We start from the raw sequence: 15597 nt of genomic DNA, 5'->3' as shown, positions 1-15597 counted from the left end.
AATCATAGAAGGCTTATATGATTCACTCATGAAAGTGGCCACTTTCATATATTCTTTTAGTAAGTATCCAAAACATACAAGTTTCATTTATATAATTTTTTGAGGGATCTTATATCTGTTTTCACTCTTGTATGCTTTTCATGCAAGTTTCACACAAAACAGATAAAAACTTTATAAGATTTATATAAATCTTTTCCATATGGGTAAGTAAGCTGTGTAGTAAGGCGGGATGAGTTTGTAAATCATCCAATTAGAAGTAATGTCCTTGTACATTGAGGTTAGATTTGCTAATCTGATCTGTATCATGTCCATGATACTCAAAGGAGAGGAAAACTCCACCATCGATGACACTTTCCAACTCTTGGCTTTAAAACTCTGTTTGAACGAGGTGAGGCCTGCAACGCTAAAACCAAGATGGACAGTAAGGTAGCAACTGTTTGCTCTTCCTGTCATTGGCGAGAGGCGGTGCCTCATGCACGACCTGTGCAAAGCATGAGGCAAACTGTGGTCTATAACTGTGTTGAGCTATAGTTGTTTTGGGTTCCTGTACAAACTGAGAGGCTTGAGAGCTTGGCTCGCTCTCAGTGAGCGCTGGTCTGCCATCTGTCACTGATTCTGTTCATAATATTTATGGACAGAATTTCCAAGCACAGCCATAGTTTGAAAGGTTTGATCGTCTCAGGATCTTGTTCCTGCTTTATGCAGACGATGTGATTCTGTTGACTTCAGCTTGCACCAGGGCTGTTTGCAAGTGTGAAGCACTTGAAATGAGAGTTAGCACCTTGTAGTCTGAAGCCATGGTTCTCAACCAGGAACAGCTGGACTGGGAATGAGGTCCTCTCCCAGGTGGAAGAGTTTTAGTATTTTGGGAAGAGTGGAGCGTGAGATGGACTGACAGATTAGTGTGGTCCTGGCAGTGATGCAGATGCTGTACTGGTCTGTTGTGGTGATGACAGAACTGAGTGTAAAAGGACACGTGTTGATTAACTGGCTGATCTATGTTCCTACCCTCTCCTATGATCGCGACCTATAGATAGAAAGAATAAGATCAGCAGCAGAAATGAAGCATCTGAAGGTTGTCTGTGCTCAGCCGTAGAAATAGGCTCAATTGAGAGGGGCTCAAAGTAGAGCCATTATTCTTCCACATCAAAAGGAGGCAGTTGAAGTGGTTCAGCATCTGACCCCGGTGCCTCATGGGCACCTCCTCCTAAGTGAGGTGCTTCATACATGTAATGGAGGCCTGGAGCAGATCCAGGACATGCTGAAGAGATTATGTCTCTGGGCTGGTTGTGCAATAATTTCAGGGAGGATCATTTTGACCCCTGAAATACTATCACAGGATGGCAAATCCGGTCGTTAAGTGATGACGCGACGAATCCTACTTCCGGGCCTAAAGTAGTCTGCGTTTAATATGGCTTTTGTGTTGTTAACATGTTTAATGTTTTGTATTTTCTTCTATTTAATCTCAAAAAGCTCCTAAAACAGTCAGTGATCCCTGTTGACCTCCCTCGGCTTTTATTACCACTAATCATTTATTTAAGCTCAGTTTTTAAAACCTTAGGATGTAACTACAGCCCAGCCCATGCAGCAGTATATGAATGACTAACCTCGTATTGTGGATGGATTATCTCAGTTGTTCTCCTGGATGAAGTTTGGTCCTTTTACAGCATCCTGCCATGCGATTACATTTGTTCCTGACCACCGTGGAAAAAAGGTTAGCTTGTTTATATTATGCTAACATAGCTGTGTCGCTAGCGGTCACGTAGCACATCATTATATACCAGCTAGCCCAACTTCAGTAACCCTACAAACGTCGCTGCTGTTTAGTTTTCTGTCTTCATTTATGCTGGAAGTGATAACAGAGCTGTATGTTTTAATTTGTTTCCAAAACCCCGCAGTCAGGACAGGCTATATTGTATTTAGATAGAAGCTAGCGAGCTAACTCCCTGCTAACTTCTAACTCCGTTAAATGTCATAAATTCCGTTTTCATGGATGCCTGGATGTTAAACTCAATTGTTACACCTGGTAGAGCAGAACGCTGATCATTTTATTAAAGATGAAAGACTTTAGACAGTTTTTCAACTCTCAGTAATGCCATAGTGATCGTTTGATATATGGACCTGCAGCGGAGTTTAGGCCCAGACAGTAAAGTAAATACTTGACAAACATGAGACTTTGTGTCACTCTTATCACACGGAAAAAAAACCAAGCAAAACAAACTTAAACCAATTTTCCATTTAAGAATGACGTTTGAGATGACTCGATTATGTCTTCTTTATCTTTCTCCACATTTTGTCACAGCATTTACAAAGGTGGAGCTGCATATTAAACACGTGAGTCACAAGTTCCGGCTTCAGACTGAGTCAGCATGCTTCAAGCAGCTTTTTGCTACGCACAGAAGCTCCGCCCACCTGGCGCTCCAGGGAACCACATTCTCAGAATAAAGTTGGATTGAAAAGTGATAGGAAAGGAACTAAAACATCTCTCAAGTTGCACTAACAGCCAGTAATTAGATTAATAAGCATTATTTTAAACCGTAAATCATGCAAAGCAACTCTAGTAGAATTCAAGAATAAACCCACTGAGCTGGAAATGAACTGAAAAGGTCCCCTTCAGGTTTGGTGATAAAAATCCATGTAGACATGCATGAATGTATATCTAACAGAAGACATAAAACAGGAAATGCAGTGACTGGTTATAAAACAGTGTTCAAACAGCAAATCCACTCAACTTTAAAGTGAAAACATTTCTGAATTACATCACAAGGAATAAAACTTCACATTCATTAAAAAGTAAAACTGTGCGTCGGAAGCGAACATTGCTGCACACACACAGCACTTCAAGATCTAGCTAATTCCATTTCATCTTACACAGAGCTTAAAAGTCAAATACTGCATTTACACATTCAGAGACGTGTATTTACGGGATAACCGATTCCTACGCAGCTACTGAAATGGGACTGGAAGTATGAGCTTATAAATGGGATGATGTCCAGACTGCATGGGCAAAATAAAGACGAAGAATTGATTTTAGAGCCACTGCTGACTATTACTGCCCATAACTAGAGAATCTGAGGGTAGACAACTGGGAAATTGTTTGAGGGTTTACAGAAGCACGATGGGTTCAGTTCACAAAATCAATTGCCCTGTTTTCTGAATTAACGGGACATCTAAAATCACAAAGAGCCTCTATTGATCTAAAATGGTAAATGGTAAATGGCCTGTATTTATATAGCGCTTTACTAGTCCCTAAGGACCCCAAGGCGCTTTACATATCCAGTCATTCACACACACATTCACACACTGGTGATGGCAGCTACATTGTAGCCACAGCCACCCTGGGGCGCACTGACAGAGGCGAGGCTGCCGGACACTGGCGCCACCGGGCCCTCTGACCACCACCAGTAGGCAACGGGTGAAGTGTCTTGCCCAAGGACACAACGACCGAGACTGTCCAAGCCGGGGCTCTAAAAGCCCAATTTCTCAGAAGCAGTGATGTCCCATCTGAGACACAAGTTTGTCAGGCAAATGCACGACATAAACAGTATTTCACGACCATGTCGCAGCAGCCCATTGTGTTGTTTCTTCAGTAAGACTTTTATGACCATAAACACATTTTTTTTTTTTTTTAAATGCAGTTTCACAGGAGTTTTTAAAATACTCACAGCCATTATATTAAACTGTATTGGGAACACAAATAAGTTGATTTTTTTTTTCTTCACCTTCCTGAACACAAAGTTCCAACTGTGTCTTTTTTGTTTTACCCATCCAGTCTCATATCTGTGTACATATAGTTCATATTTTCCACTTTTGCAGAGCAACAAAGTCCGCCATCACTTTGTTCTGAATGTAGAGTTAATTATTTCAGAGGTCACATTTCAAATATGTAAAATTGGTTGAATTTAAAACACTGGGTTAGGTTTAAAACGTCACGGTGCCACGTCTTATAAAGCTGATTCATGCTCCAGACACTAAATATACTTACAAAGTCGTGCTGTTTCAAAAACAATTGACAATTCGATCCTATTAACATGAACTCTTTTTTTTGGCGACTTTTTCCACTTTCTTGTACGACTGAGCTGGAAGAACTGCGAGAAACGGATTTGTGACTTTTGAATGTTTCTTCTTCTCCCAAGTTGACAGACATTGAGTTTGTACCAAAAACATAAACATCTGTAATTCATTATGGTGTTAGCGTGACATTATGACTTATGTATGTATGTATGTATGTATGTATGTATGTATGTATGTATGTATGTATGTATGTATATATATGTATATATTGTACTATTCTTAGTTAGCGTATTGTCTGTCTTGTCTTAATGTTGGTTTAAAATGGAGCACTGTAACAAAAAATAATTTCCCCCAGGGATCAATAAAGTATTCTGATTCTGATTCTGATTATTTTGGTAGTGCATGGATTTATCACTGATTAATATGCACACAGGTTTTTTATATTGCAGCTGCCAGTAGTAGAACTAGACTAGCTAACGTTGTGCCGACTAATAAATGTACGACTCCTGCTTGTTTTCACTTATTTTAAAGTACAGCAGCCACATTAAGTATCTGTATTAAAGTAATTACAGCACACCTCAAACATGAAGCATTTGAATACGTAGGCTTTCAGCCACAGTTTAGAGAAAGAGAAGAAAAAAAGAGTAGCTGTTCATGTTTGTTAGCCTGTTAAGCTAACAATGAAAAGCAGCTAACGCCCAGTGTCTGTACATCGTTTTGTTAAAAGTGTTTCCTAGGAAACGACAAACTGTTTAATAAGCAAGGAGTTATTCTCACCTTACGACCTTTGGAGTCTCTAATCTTTGTTCCCCTGATAATGACAAAACCTGCAAGAAGTAAAAATGCTGCATTTTTTACTCTTTTTTAAAGTCTCGGACTTCCCTTTGAATTTCCACACGATGTCCCACCAGATCTCAGAGAAGCTGCAGTGCAGAAGTCATCCTCTGAAGCAAACTCAACCAATCCCCAAACGCCAACCGTTCTGCTCGGCCAACGCCCTGATCTGACTTTACACAAAAACATTTCATAAAACATGAAAACCTGACAAAAATCTGTTTCTACAAACCTGACACCCAACAGCACACATTTTATATACACGCAAACTACATGCTTAAATAAACCTGTAACAGGCCGACATTAAATAAGAGTCTGAGTCAGCAGCAGAAGGTGATCTCTGTAAGATCTGAGTCACTTCAGGGCCACCTTCTGTCTTCATCCTCCTCAGTCTGCACTTCCTCTTCTCCACTGAGCAAGAACAGATGAGTTAGAGGGAAAGTGTAAGATGCTTGAGAAGTTACTGTTTCTAAAGCCAACTAATAAAAAAAGGACCAGAAGAAAAGAAGAAGAGGTGCTGAAAAAAACAGCACTCTGTTTTGGCATCTTTTCACTCTCCCACCGTCCTCCTCCTCTGCCTCTGAGCTTAAACAAGAAAACCAGAGAGGAGGAGGAGGAGGAGGGTGTCCTCAAGCCACCCCTTTGCTTCCATGCCTACTCTTCTGCTCTGTGGGAAGGATCCTTGATCAGACTAGCTGGAGCAGCAGGTCCTGGACTGCATCCAGGCACTTGCAGGACTTCCTCAGGGCTCCATCAGAGTCCAGCTGGGCGGCCAAGAGAAACAGCTTTCTGTCTTCGGTCACGGAGCCCAGAGACAAGGCTTCGTGGAGCTCCGACACACTCACAGCGTTCGGCTTATCCTGCGAAGAGGAGGGAAAAAAGGTTGAGTTTTTATTACAATCTCACTATTGCTTTGTACCTTCTAATTGTGGCAAATGAACCCAGTTTCTCACCTTTAATTAAGAACTGTGTAACATCTAACTGTGTAAGCATCATCTCTGGTATGAAGTTTGTTAACGCAGCACTCCAGTAAAATATGGTTAAACTTAAATTATACCCAATTTACCCAAAAGTCTGAGCAGTTACATTAGAAATCCACCCAGGTTTCAATCAAAGTATCTATCAACAAATATACCGTCGAGTTCGCCTCCACAAAAAAAAATTGCTGATTTGAATAAAACACCTTCCCATTAACTTCCAGAAATCTTCACAGTGTGTCATTACAAATTACTACATGTCACACTGTTTAAATGCTGGTTGTCTCTGTTGTGATCACAACTCACGTGTGCAGCGAGTGAATTTAAAACCACCTTCCTACACAAACCATTCAACCCCGGTGCGACTCTATAGATGTCCGCCTCGTTTCTTGGCACCACGTCTTTCCCAGCACACGAGTTCTGTGGGAAACGATCTCTGTGCTGTTCAAACTAAGCGAGAGCCGAGGCAGAGAACAGAGGCTTGGTGGGCGAACGCCAGTATCACTGTCAGAAAGAGCTCCTTTATGTAGCCCATGTCACGGTACAGCCAAAGGTTTAGTTAGCAAACACCTCAACAGGAGCATTAAACCACCACAGTTGCCCTAAAATTAACGATATTGGTAATTACCAAAATAACTTTTAATGTTTCTGTATGCACAAGCTCTTTAATGAAAATACCTTTAATGCTAAAAATATGCATTTACCAAAAACCTGAAAAAAACTAATTTTGTGATTAAGACCATAAATTACATTTATTAGTTTATATTCCTGAACACAAAAAGTTCTGATTGAATAATTTTTGACTTCTGAGAAAAGTCTGCATGATAAATAACAATGTCATTTTTAGCTTAAACAACTTTTTGACAGATTTGGTTATTATTTTTAGGACATAAATAAATAAATATGGACACTCCAAGTGTCTGATAAGTAACATAAGATATTACCTTATTTGTGAATATGAAAACTAATGAAGCCATAACATCGAACACGGGTAATAATCAATCGTGCATAAGTGGTTTAACTCTAAAAACAGGGAATGATTTGAACAGTACAGACTTTTAAATATACTTTGCTATATTCTCACGTGAAACACGCTCCTCCCGAAAATGACACGGTTATATGTCATCCAAACATCTAACGGCCTTTTATCATTCAACTAAACCTTTTAACTGGAGCTTACACATCGTTTGATCTGCAAATCACCCAAACTGCTGGGAATTGTTGAATTTGTTGTACTTGCTGATGTAAAACTTCAAAGCTTTGCAGTTCAACCTGATGAAAAATCTGAATTCCTGTACACGTTCGTATCAACAGGTTAATTAATAGGTCTATTCTCCATTCTGTTTGATGATCCAAATTTCCTTATTAATTTCACAGATGAAAGCAGTAAAAGTCTGCTCATTTTACACCTGTAGAGCCTCTTGATCTTTTAAACATGACGTGACCTGATGTAACCGGACTGCGGCTGCTCTGCGAGGTTTCAGGTACGTTTTTCTTCTTAGTACTCAAAAAAACCTGACAGCACTGTGAGGATCGAGCCGCAGTGATCCAACATTAAATGTGACTAATATTCCTTTTTCCCTGCGGTGTCATGCATAATTCCACACACTGTGAAAGGAAATATGAACTGAGGAGGAAATGTATTTCAGGACTCTGATGGATCTTCTTCTTCTGGTTATGAACTTAACTGCATGCAAATTTCAACCTCTGCATGGCTGCGTTCAGCTAACTGTTATTTTTGAAGGAAAAAAATAATTCACGTTTCATTACGTACACGGGGATTTTTGAGAACTGAGATTTTCCGTTTTTGTTTAAAAAAAAAAAGAAATCCCATCCACGCGTGCAGTGAAACATATCTCCGTCCACATGTAAATTCAAAAATCAAAGTCAAACGCTGTGAAGAACTGAAGAAAATATAATCTGATCAAACATTATTCAGCTTTAAATATTGTTCAGCTTTAAAGTTACTGTGCAACTGTGTAATAAAAATGTGTGCTCACGACTTTGGCCTTGAGAGCGATAAGAAGCGATCGCCTCATCCTGCAGGCGAAAGATATCTGCAAGCGAAGAGACTAGAACACTCAAGGCCGCTTTCCTTTTATGGAGTTGTTTTTCTGCTAATGCAGCACTTTCCTCACAACCCCCTCCTGTAAGTTTTAGAGAATATATACCCATCCTCACAGCAAATATTAGGAATCTCTTGATGTGAGCTGATTTGAGAAGTTGTCTCTGCCTCAATAAAAGTTCACTGATTCCCCATCTGCTGCAGGTGTCCGGTTGTCTTCATTCTCCGCCAGCCTGGTTAAGTCAATTCCTCCTTAACATCTAAAAGAACCTATTTAATGAAGGAAGACGGTTCACTTTGTGTTTAATATTATTCTATTGCTGTTGTTGTTTTTTTTATATCCTTCAATTGGCGTCACGAACAGGATCCGCTCCAGGCCAAACTGGAACGGGGGGGAGGAAATCGGCCGTGGTCTGAGTGAACGGAGTTTGGACAAAAGCTGTGTGCACACAAAAACAAGGTAAGCAGACCTTTTATTTCTGCTATATTGAACATTATAAAAATACTTAGTGTCCAAACTCCTAGTAATTCATAACCAAAATTGTCTGGCTTACTTAAGGCTTGCTGAGAATCAGACAAGTGAATAAGAGATAAGTGAATAAGAAATAAGTGAATAAGTGAATAAAGATAAGAGTGAACTGAGGTCTGACCACGGTTGCAGCCGACGGGTTGCTCTCCGGTGTCGGATAAATACCTCAGTGCAGGTCTGGGACCTTGAAAGGGTTTATTAGTAACGCCTTTCTAAACAGATTAAAAGGTTAAAGGCCTTGAGAATATTTTTTAGTAATATTCTCTAAACTACAGAAGGGTTAGGAAGGCCCAGAGGACTTTATTAGAAAAGATCCTCTAAAACTTAAAAAAGAGAAGTACTGGTTGGAGTCCAAAGGACGGGTCCCTTTGATCAATAGGAGAAAACGGATCTCTTCTTAAAACCCCGATGATTTTAGTGTTTTAAATGTTTTGATGTTCTGTTTGATATTGGACACACATAAATACACGCTGAATGCTTGCTGTGGAACACTGGGCAGGACAGTTTGGTTCTCCGTTGTTCACAGATTACACAATTAAAGGAACTAGGTTCCTCTTTTGGTTAAAATAATACACCACACATAGAATTTTTTACACATTTATTACATACATAAGGAGGGTAATGAGTGACTGCAGGTAATGTATGAAGTGTGAATGAGACGTGTGAACAAGGTGACAACCAACTAGCACCCCTATCAGGAAGCTCTAGGCAAGGTTACCCGCCAGACTCCGGTTTGGTAGAAGCCTGGTAACACCTGAAGGGATATTTCAGTGCTGACTCACCTTTAAAGCAGCGCCCCAGCTGTTAGTGCCTAACAGAGGCAGAAACCCAGCTGGCCCAAATTCTCCTTTAAAATCAATAAATAGAACATAAATTACCGGTGTGTGTAAATAAGTTGTATAAATCTGTTAGATCTGAAACTCCTGCTAAAAAACTTCCTCTCTACAACTCTTTTCTCTTCTCTCCCTCTTTATCTCAGTTGGGATTCTGTGTGTGTATGTGTGCTGGAGAAATAAAAAAAGGAAAAGGGTCTCTCTCTCTGTCTCTGTGAGAGGAAAAAGGTGGGGGCCGAGTGAGCCCGCGGGGCCGAGCGGGTCCGCGGGAGCGAGCGTGTATGCTGTATGAGGAAGAAGGGAGTGAGAGGGAGCGAGTGAAAAGAGTAATCGAGTATTTGGTGACTTTTTTATTATTTCAGAGGCACTGGGTAAGAGTTTTGACTTTAGCTGTGAGAGTTGTGAAAAGAGCAGGTTTTTCTTTTGTTGTAGACTGTGAGTAATCGGTGTTTTTCTGCCTATTGTGCTGCGTGGAAGACACAGAAGTGTAGAAATGTTTGTGGTTTATCTTTGTTTGACGTTTTATATAGAGTTGGTTGATTCAGGGTGATTTCTCCCGTTTAAGGGAGGAGTTGCATTGTGGTTATGTTAAAGCTTTGCTGTAGGGGTATGTGTGTGATTTTGTGCTGGCTTCGCATGTTTAAATGGATGCATAGAAGTTTGTCAGTGAGAAATTGTTATGGTGGGGTTTTAAAGTTAGTAAAGAGTCAAACAACGCCCACTGTTTTAAAAAGGCCCAAAACATCATAAAAGACACCTCACATCCTGGCCACTCCCTGTTCGAACTGTTGCCCTAAGGCAGACGGTACAGGGCAATCAGAGCAAGGACTAATAGACTCAAACACAGCTGTTATCCAACTGCAATAACACATCTGAATACTACAAAAATGTCCACCATGCCACTCTTGTGTTAATCTATGCACGGTCTGAAGCATGACGGTGGGAATACTTAGTATTTTAAGTATTCTATCTATTTTATTGATTGAATTTTATTGTTTTTTATATTTGATATTACTAGGGATGATGCAATGATCGGGGACCATTCTTAATGTCGTCGGTCTCATGACAATGACAATAAAGTTTTTGATTTTGATTCTGATTCTGAAATACACCCTCCTCAAGAGTTCAATGATTTAGGCAGTTATGTTTATACAAATACTAAATGTATGTTTAGTGTCTTCATACAGGTGTTTTTTCTTAACCTGGAAGCCTGAGTACGGCAGCAGAAGACAGGCCAAGCTTTGGCTAAAATTCACGGCTGGACACCAGAGTTGTCCTCACCCCTCCCGGTAAAACAAAAAAGAGAGAATGTAGTTTGAGGCGGGTTTTTCTCGCTGAACTGCTCTGGGTGCTGTGTCCCTGAATCTCACCAGTGTTAACCTCTGGCGGAAGACATGGAGAAAAGGAAAAGATGTTCCTGGTAAATCACTGAAACAAATAAAACCACACACAACCAGAGAAAGATATGAGAAGGGTGAGGAACAGACACATGTGCGTGTTAGAGAAATGCCTCGTTTGAGAAAAAGTTAAAGTAACCCATATACAGACGCACCCATACATGCAATGAAGAAACAGCTTACATACATGTGCACGTACATGCAAGGTTAAAGTAGCGACACTTAACATACACCTGTTTTTAAATGATATAGTTTATACATTACTGACAATTAAACGCTTTGGGTTGCAGGACAACAACGTAACGTCAAAAGACAAAGACACTGGTCTGAGGATTAAGTGAGGACACGACAAATTTAGTGGTTAAAAGGGTCGACTTGGGACATGTTTTTGTTGATTGTTTAAGACAAATGACTACTGAATGATAGGAAATTCCTTTTTAGGTTTCTAAACAGGATCCTAAGAATTTTAACACGTACCTGTGTTGTCCTGTCAACTTGAGGGGTTATGAGTTGATTATATGGTGAAAAAAAAAAAAAAAAAAAAAAACAAAAACAAAAAAGGGGGGAGACGAGATCTCGTTGTTTCTCCCCTCTCGGGATAACACAGCCAACACAGCACAGCCAACACAACATCATTTTCCTGTTCGCCTGTTTTGTTTTGTTTTTGTTTTTTCTGAGAGCCGAAGCTGACCTGGACTCCTACCCTCCCCTCTACCATCGTTGCCCTCTCCGCGACCATCTTTGACCCTTTGACCCCTGAAGGCCACAGCAGCTGGACTCACAACAACAACTTGAGGATGTCAACAGTGCTGCAAAAGAGTGATCTCATGCAGCAGAGACGGAGAGCACTAAACCTAAAGCCCGTTTCACTACACGGGGGAAATTCCCAGGCTGCGTCAGCTGACAGAGCTGTGACGAGACGCGCATTAAGCCCGGAGGAAAAGGGACGGTGAGCAGAAGGATGCTGACCTCTGAGAAGAGCCGAACAGCAGAGCTGCAGAAGGCAGAAGCAAAAGGGTCAAGGTACAAGGAGAAGATGCAGGCAGCTGCAACAACGGATGAAAACAGACCCAAAGAGGAGGGGAGGACCCTAGGCCATGCGTCAGGCCGCTGGTTTACCTAAACTACAGAACAGGAAGGTGATGAACACAAACATATACCAACACACGAACACACACTTCTGCATGCGCCTACTTAGAATGAAGGGAAACACACACATGAACACTTATGCACTTGTTGAGGGAGTAAAAACTGATACATACCCATGCACTAAAATCAAAATGTTGATTTAATTTACTAAGAAGTGACACACAATGCTCCAGCTGCTGCAATGAAGAATGCTTTACTGACAAAGGCTCAATGCTGCACACAACAAAGTCAAATACAGAATTTGCTATAATAATAAGCCCGGAGGGCATTTGTGTGGTCTGGGGAGCAGAGTCCGGAGCGGTTTGGTTATGAAAATGATGCCCGTGCGAGATATCTGGGGCTTAAGGCCTCGACTTAATTGTTTACTCTACACTAAAAAGAAAAGAAAACACTCTGAGCAGTGGTGCAGAGTGAAAACGAGGAATTAACAGTGTGAGTTTTATTTCAGAGCGCCACGTCATTGTGATGGAGATTTAATAAAGGAGGAACACACGGACAAAGAAGAAGAGAAGGGGGGGCAGCCCTTGAACGCGATTGCCTGAGGCATTAAAGTTCTGTACTAAATTCTGGTTTCCAGTGTGAGAAAAGTCACGCAGTGCCAGTAGTAGAGCTAGGTTGAGTGATGATTCTAAATTACTGTAAGTAAATCATCGTACACCGTTCAAGTTTCATGATAACGGGGATCTAGACTTTGTTGAACCCTAGGCAATTTGAACAGGTAAAATTCGAGTCACCAAGTAGCAGTTGAATAAAAGTCATTGAATAAGTGTTGAAATAAACTGGCAGAATTAAGAGAATTAAAACATTTCAAGAGCTCAACTTACTTAATGGTTCAATTTTGTTTCACGAACGCAAAACATATAGGTTTATGAATATGAAAAGGTTGAGGTGGTGTTGATTTGACTCTGTGTAGGTTTAGGTTGGTATTTTTATTGATGGGAAGAATATTCAGTGACAAGTCCTAAGACCCGGGCGTCTGCATTTTGTTTTTGTTATTTTTCATTTTATTTTGTTTTATATTTACTGATTTTTGTTTGTGAATCTTTTCTTTAAGCAGATCTGCACATCGGAAATTACAAGCATTACACGTCGGCGAGAAAATTGTTGTAAGTGAGTTTCTCCGCATTGAAATGGGTTCTGGAGGAAACACTTGTGGGGACAATTAGAAACGAGAGTCCCTGTTTAAAAAAGGATTCAGCGAGGTAATCCAAACTCAAGTTCTTGTTTCTTTTTGAGATGACGTCATTTTGCTGAGTGTGGAAACTAGATGCGACGACAGGTTTCACTATCAGCAAAGAACGGATGAATGGATGAAAGACTGGGAATAAAAACAAACGGACTGACTGGTAAAAGATGACAAGACTTGACCATGACTCAAGGTTAACCACCTCCACCTAGATAGGATAAAAGGGTGGATGAATTTATGTGGGTTTCTTTTACAGGAGTAGAAGGATGACAAAATATTCGAGGATGAGTGAACCTGTAAATGCCATTTTTGTGTCTTGTGTTGCTTACAGAGGTAACTGCGCAGCGTTACCATTTACATTTTCTTCCCTACAGGGTTACAGTTTTAATGTTTTTCTATTACAGGATTTCTGGGCGGATGTGTGAAGAAACGGTGTTTATGGGTTAGGAGTTGGGGATGCTATTACACTGTATTCTGGTGAGAGTGTTGGGGGAGACACACCCTGTCTTGAAAACTGTGATTCTTTTACAGGAAATGTTTTATAGCACCTATGGAATGAGGATGCCTGACTACGGTCAATGTGCTGCTAATGTTTGCTTTGCTTTGGTGAGAGGGGTGCAGTAGAAAACAGACAAGTGACATGAAAACAAGTAATAATAACAAATAACAAATTTGGGGACAGTTTGACCTAGAGCCCACTAACTGGCCATTAGGGGCTCTCTCTCTCTCTCTCTCTCTCTCTCTCTCTCTCTCTCTCTCTCTCTCGCTCTCTCTCTCTCTCTCTCTCTCTCTCTCTCTCTCTCTCTCTCTCTCTCTCTCTCTCTCTCTCTCTCTTGGAATAACATTGCCCAAAGGGTGAATAAAGCAAATTGTGGCAATAATAGTGATTTAATGATTGGAGAAACCTGAACATGATACTTGTCTGTTGAGCTGAATCGTTTATTACTCTTATGATTTTCCGGTGGGACTATGAAGATTTTTTGGTACAGATTGCAGGTTGTTGCTCTTTAACTCCTAGAACACGCCCTTGGCGAGGTGGGGGGAACTGGACCACCTTTCTCTGCCCCATCATCCTCTATTAGACGACATCCAAGCTAAGTAAACATGTCTTGGCTCTTTCCCCATGAAATGACAGGCAGGCAAAGATGTTGCGTCTTTATTTGCTTCCTGGCCCTGGGTCTCATTCCCATTGGCATAATCCTGATCGTGAGGGTGACGAACATTATCGTCTTTCTCTTGTTTAAATGCTTCTAGAATGGTTGTTTCTCTGTGGTGTTTTGTATTAGGCTTGTTATTAATTGTTTCCCTCACCCACTTCCTCTTGAAGGATATATCTGGTTGAACTGTGTCTGGTCGGGTTGTGAGGGTTAAGCGATGTTCTCAGGGTCTCCGGACTTAAGCCTGAGCGAATGTGTACTCCCACCACTGGATATAAATTGTTTTTTTCCACACCCCTTCCTCACGTTTTACCATATTCACTTTTGAATGTCCTTAGCAGTTACCGTTCTGAGTTTATTTTACGGTTGATTTATTCTTTCACATTTTCACGTTTATATCTCTCATTATTATAGTATACTCTGCACTCTCCACATTTTTATCATTACTTATGCTTTTTGATTGCTGAGTTACAGGAACTGTTAATTTTGTGTCACTACCCTGGTTGCACTGACTCGTTGTATCCTTTTGTGCAGGACAGCTGTTACTGCTTTCATCGGGAACCGAGACTGCTTGCAGCCGACCCCTGGGCAGGGTGGTGCCTGGACTCTTTTCTCCTCATACATATAAAGACAAATGATAAGACCCGAGGAGTTTTTCGAGCCAGGCTTCGACACGTCTCTGTGTTCCTTTGAATGTTACTTATTTTTGTGTGTTGACCCATTTAAGATGGGTCAAAAGGGGGATTTGAAGAAAATATAATCTGATCAAACATTATTCAGCTTTAAATATTGTTCAGCTTTAAAGTTACTGTGCAACTGTGTAATAAAAATGTGTGCTCACGACTTTGGCCTTGAGAGCGATAAGAAGCGATCGCCTCATCCTGCAGGCGAAAGATATCTGCAAGCGAAGAGACTAGAACACTCAAGGCCGCTTTCCTTTTATGGAGTTGTTTTTCTGCTAATGCAGCACTTTCCTCACAACCCCCTCCTGTAAGTTTTAGAGAATATATACCCATCCTCACAGCAAATATTAGGAATCTCTTGATGTGAGCTGATTTGAGAAGTTGTCTCTGCCTCAATAAAAGTTCACTGATTCCCCATCTGCTGCAGGTGTCCGGTTGTCTTCATTCTCCGCCAGCCTGGTTAAGTCAATTCCTCCTTAACATCTAAAAGAACCTATTTAATGAAGGAAGACGGTTCACTTTGTGTTTAATATTATTCTATTGCTGTTGTTGTTTTTTTTATATCCTTCAGAACATGCCACATCCTAACCATGTGGAAATGTTGGCCAATCAGAAATCTAGAAGCCTGGGAGGGAACGCGTAAACAGAGTTTTGTGCCCTCACCAAACCTTAAGTTTTCCTGGAAAGGCATCTAATTTTGTGTCGCAGCGCTCTGAAATGTGACTGGTGTAGACTCACAACTTAGGAATGGACAAAATGCACACAGCATACAT

The 15597-nt window shown here is 40.8% G+C and overlaps 1 protein-coding gene and 1 long non-coding RNA gene across 2 annotated transcripts in view; one reads left to right on the top strand and one right to left on the bottom strand.

The window, feature by feature from the left end:
- Nucleotides 1–2261: 2261 nt before the first annotated feature.
- Nucleotides 2262–15597, bottom strand: part of arl10 (ADP-ribosylation factor-like 10) — a 33428-nt gene continuing 20092 nt past the window's right edge. Inside the window, exon 4 of the mRNA XM_085289882.1 lies at nucleotides 2262–5708. Coding sequence (XP_085146008.1) covers nucleotides 5535–5708 — 174 coding nt within the window. The 3' untranslated portion in view covers nucleotides 2262–5534. The remainder of the gene's footprint in view (nucleotides 5709–15597) is intronic.
- LOC146566269 (uncharacterized) lies at nucleotides 5522–12187 on the top strand. Its single transcript, XR_014894194.1, has 2 exons — nucleotides 5522–5730; nucleotides 7203–12187. It is a non-coding gene; the product is annotated as an uncharacterized LOC146566269 (long non-coding RNA).

The sequence above is a fragment of the Mchenga conophoros genome, linkage group LG10 (assembly GCF_057382185.1).
Source record: "Mchenga conophoros isolate Kocher_MC1m ecotype Shallow Benthic linkage group LG10, M_conophoros_male_GT1.1, whole genome shotgun sequence".
NCBI lineage: Eukaryota > Metazoa > Chordata > Actinopteri > Cichliformes > Cichlidae > Mchenga > Mchenga conophoros.
The sequence above is the reverse complement of the archived record's forward strand: the minus strand, read 5'-3'. Positions and strand labels throughout refer to the sequence as shown.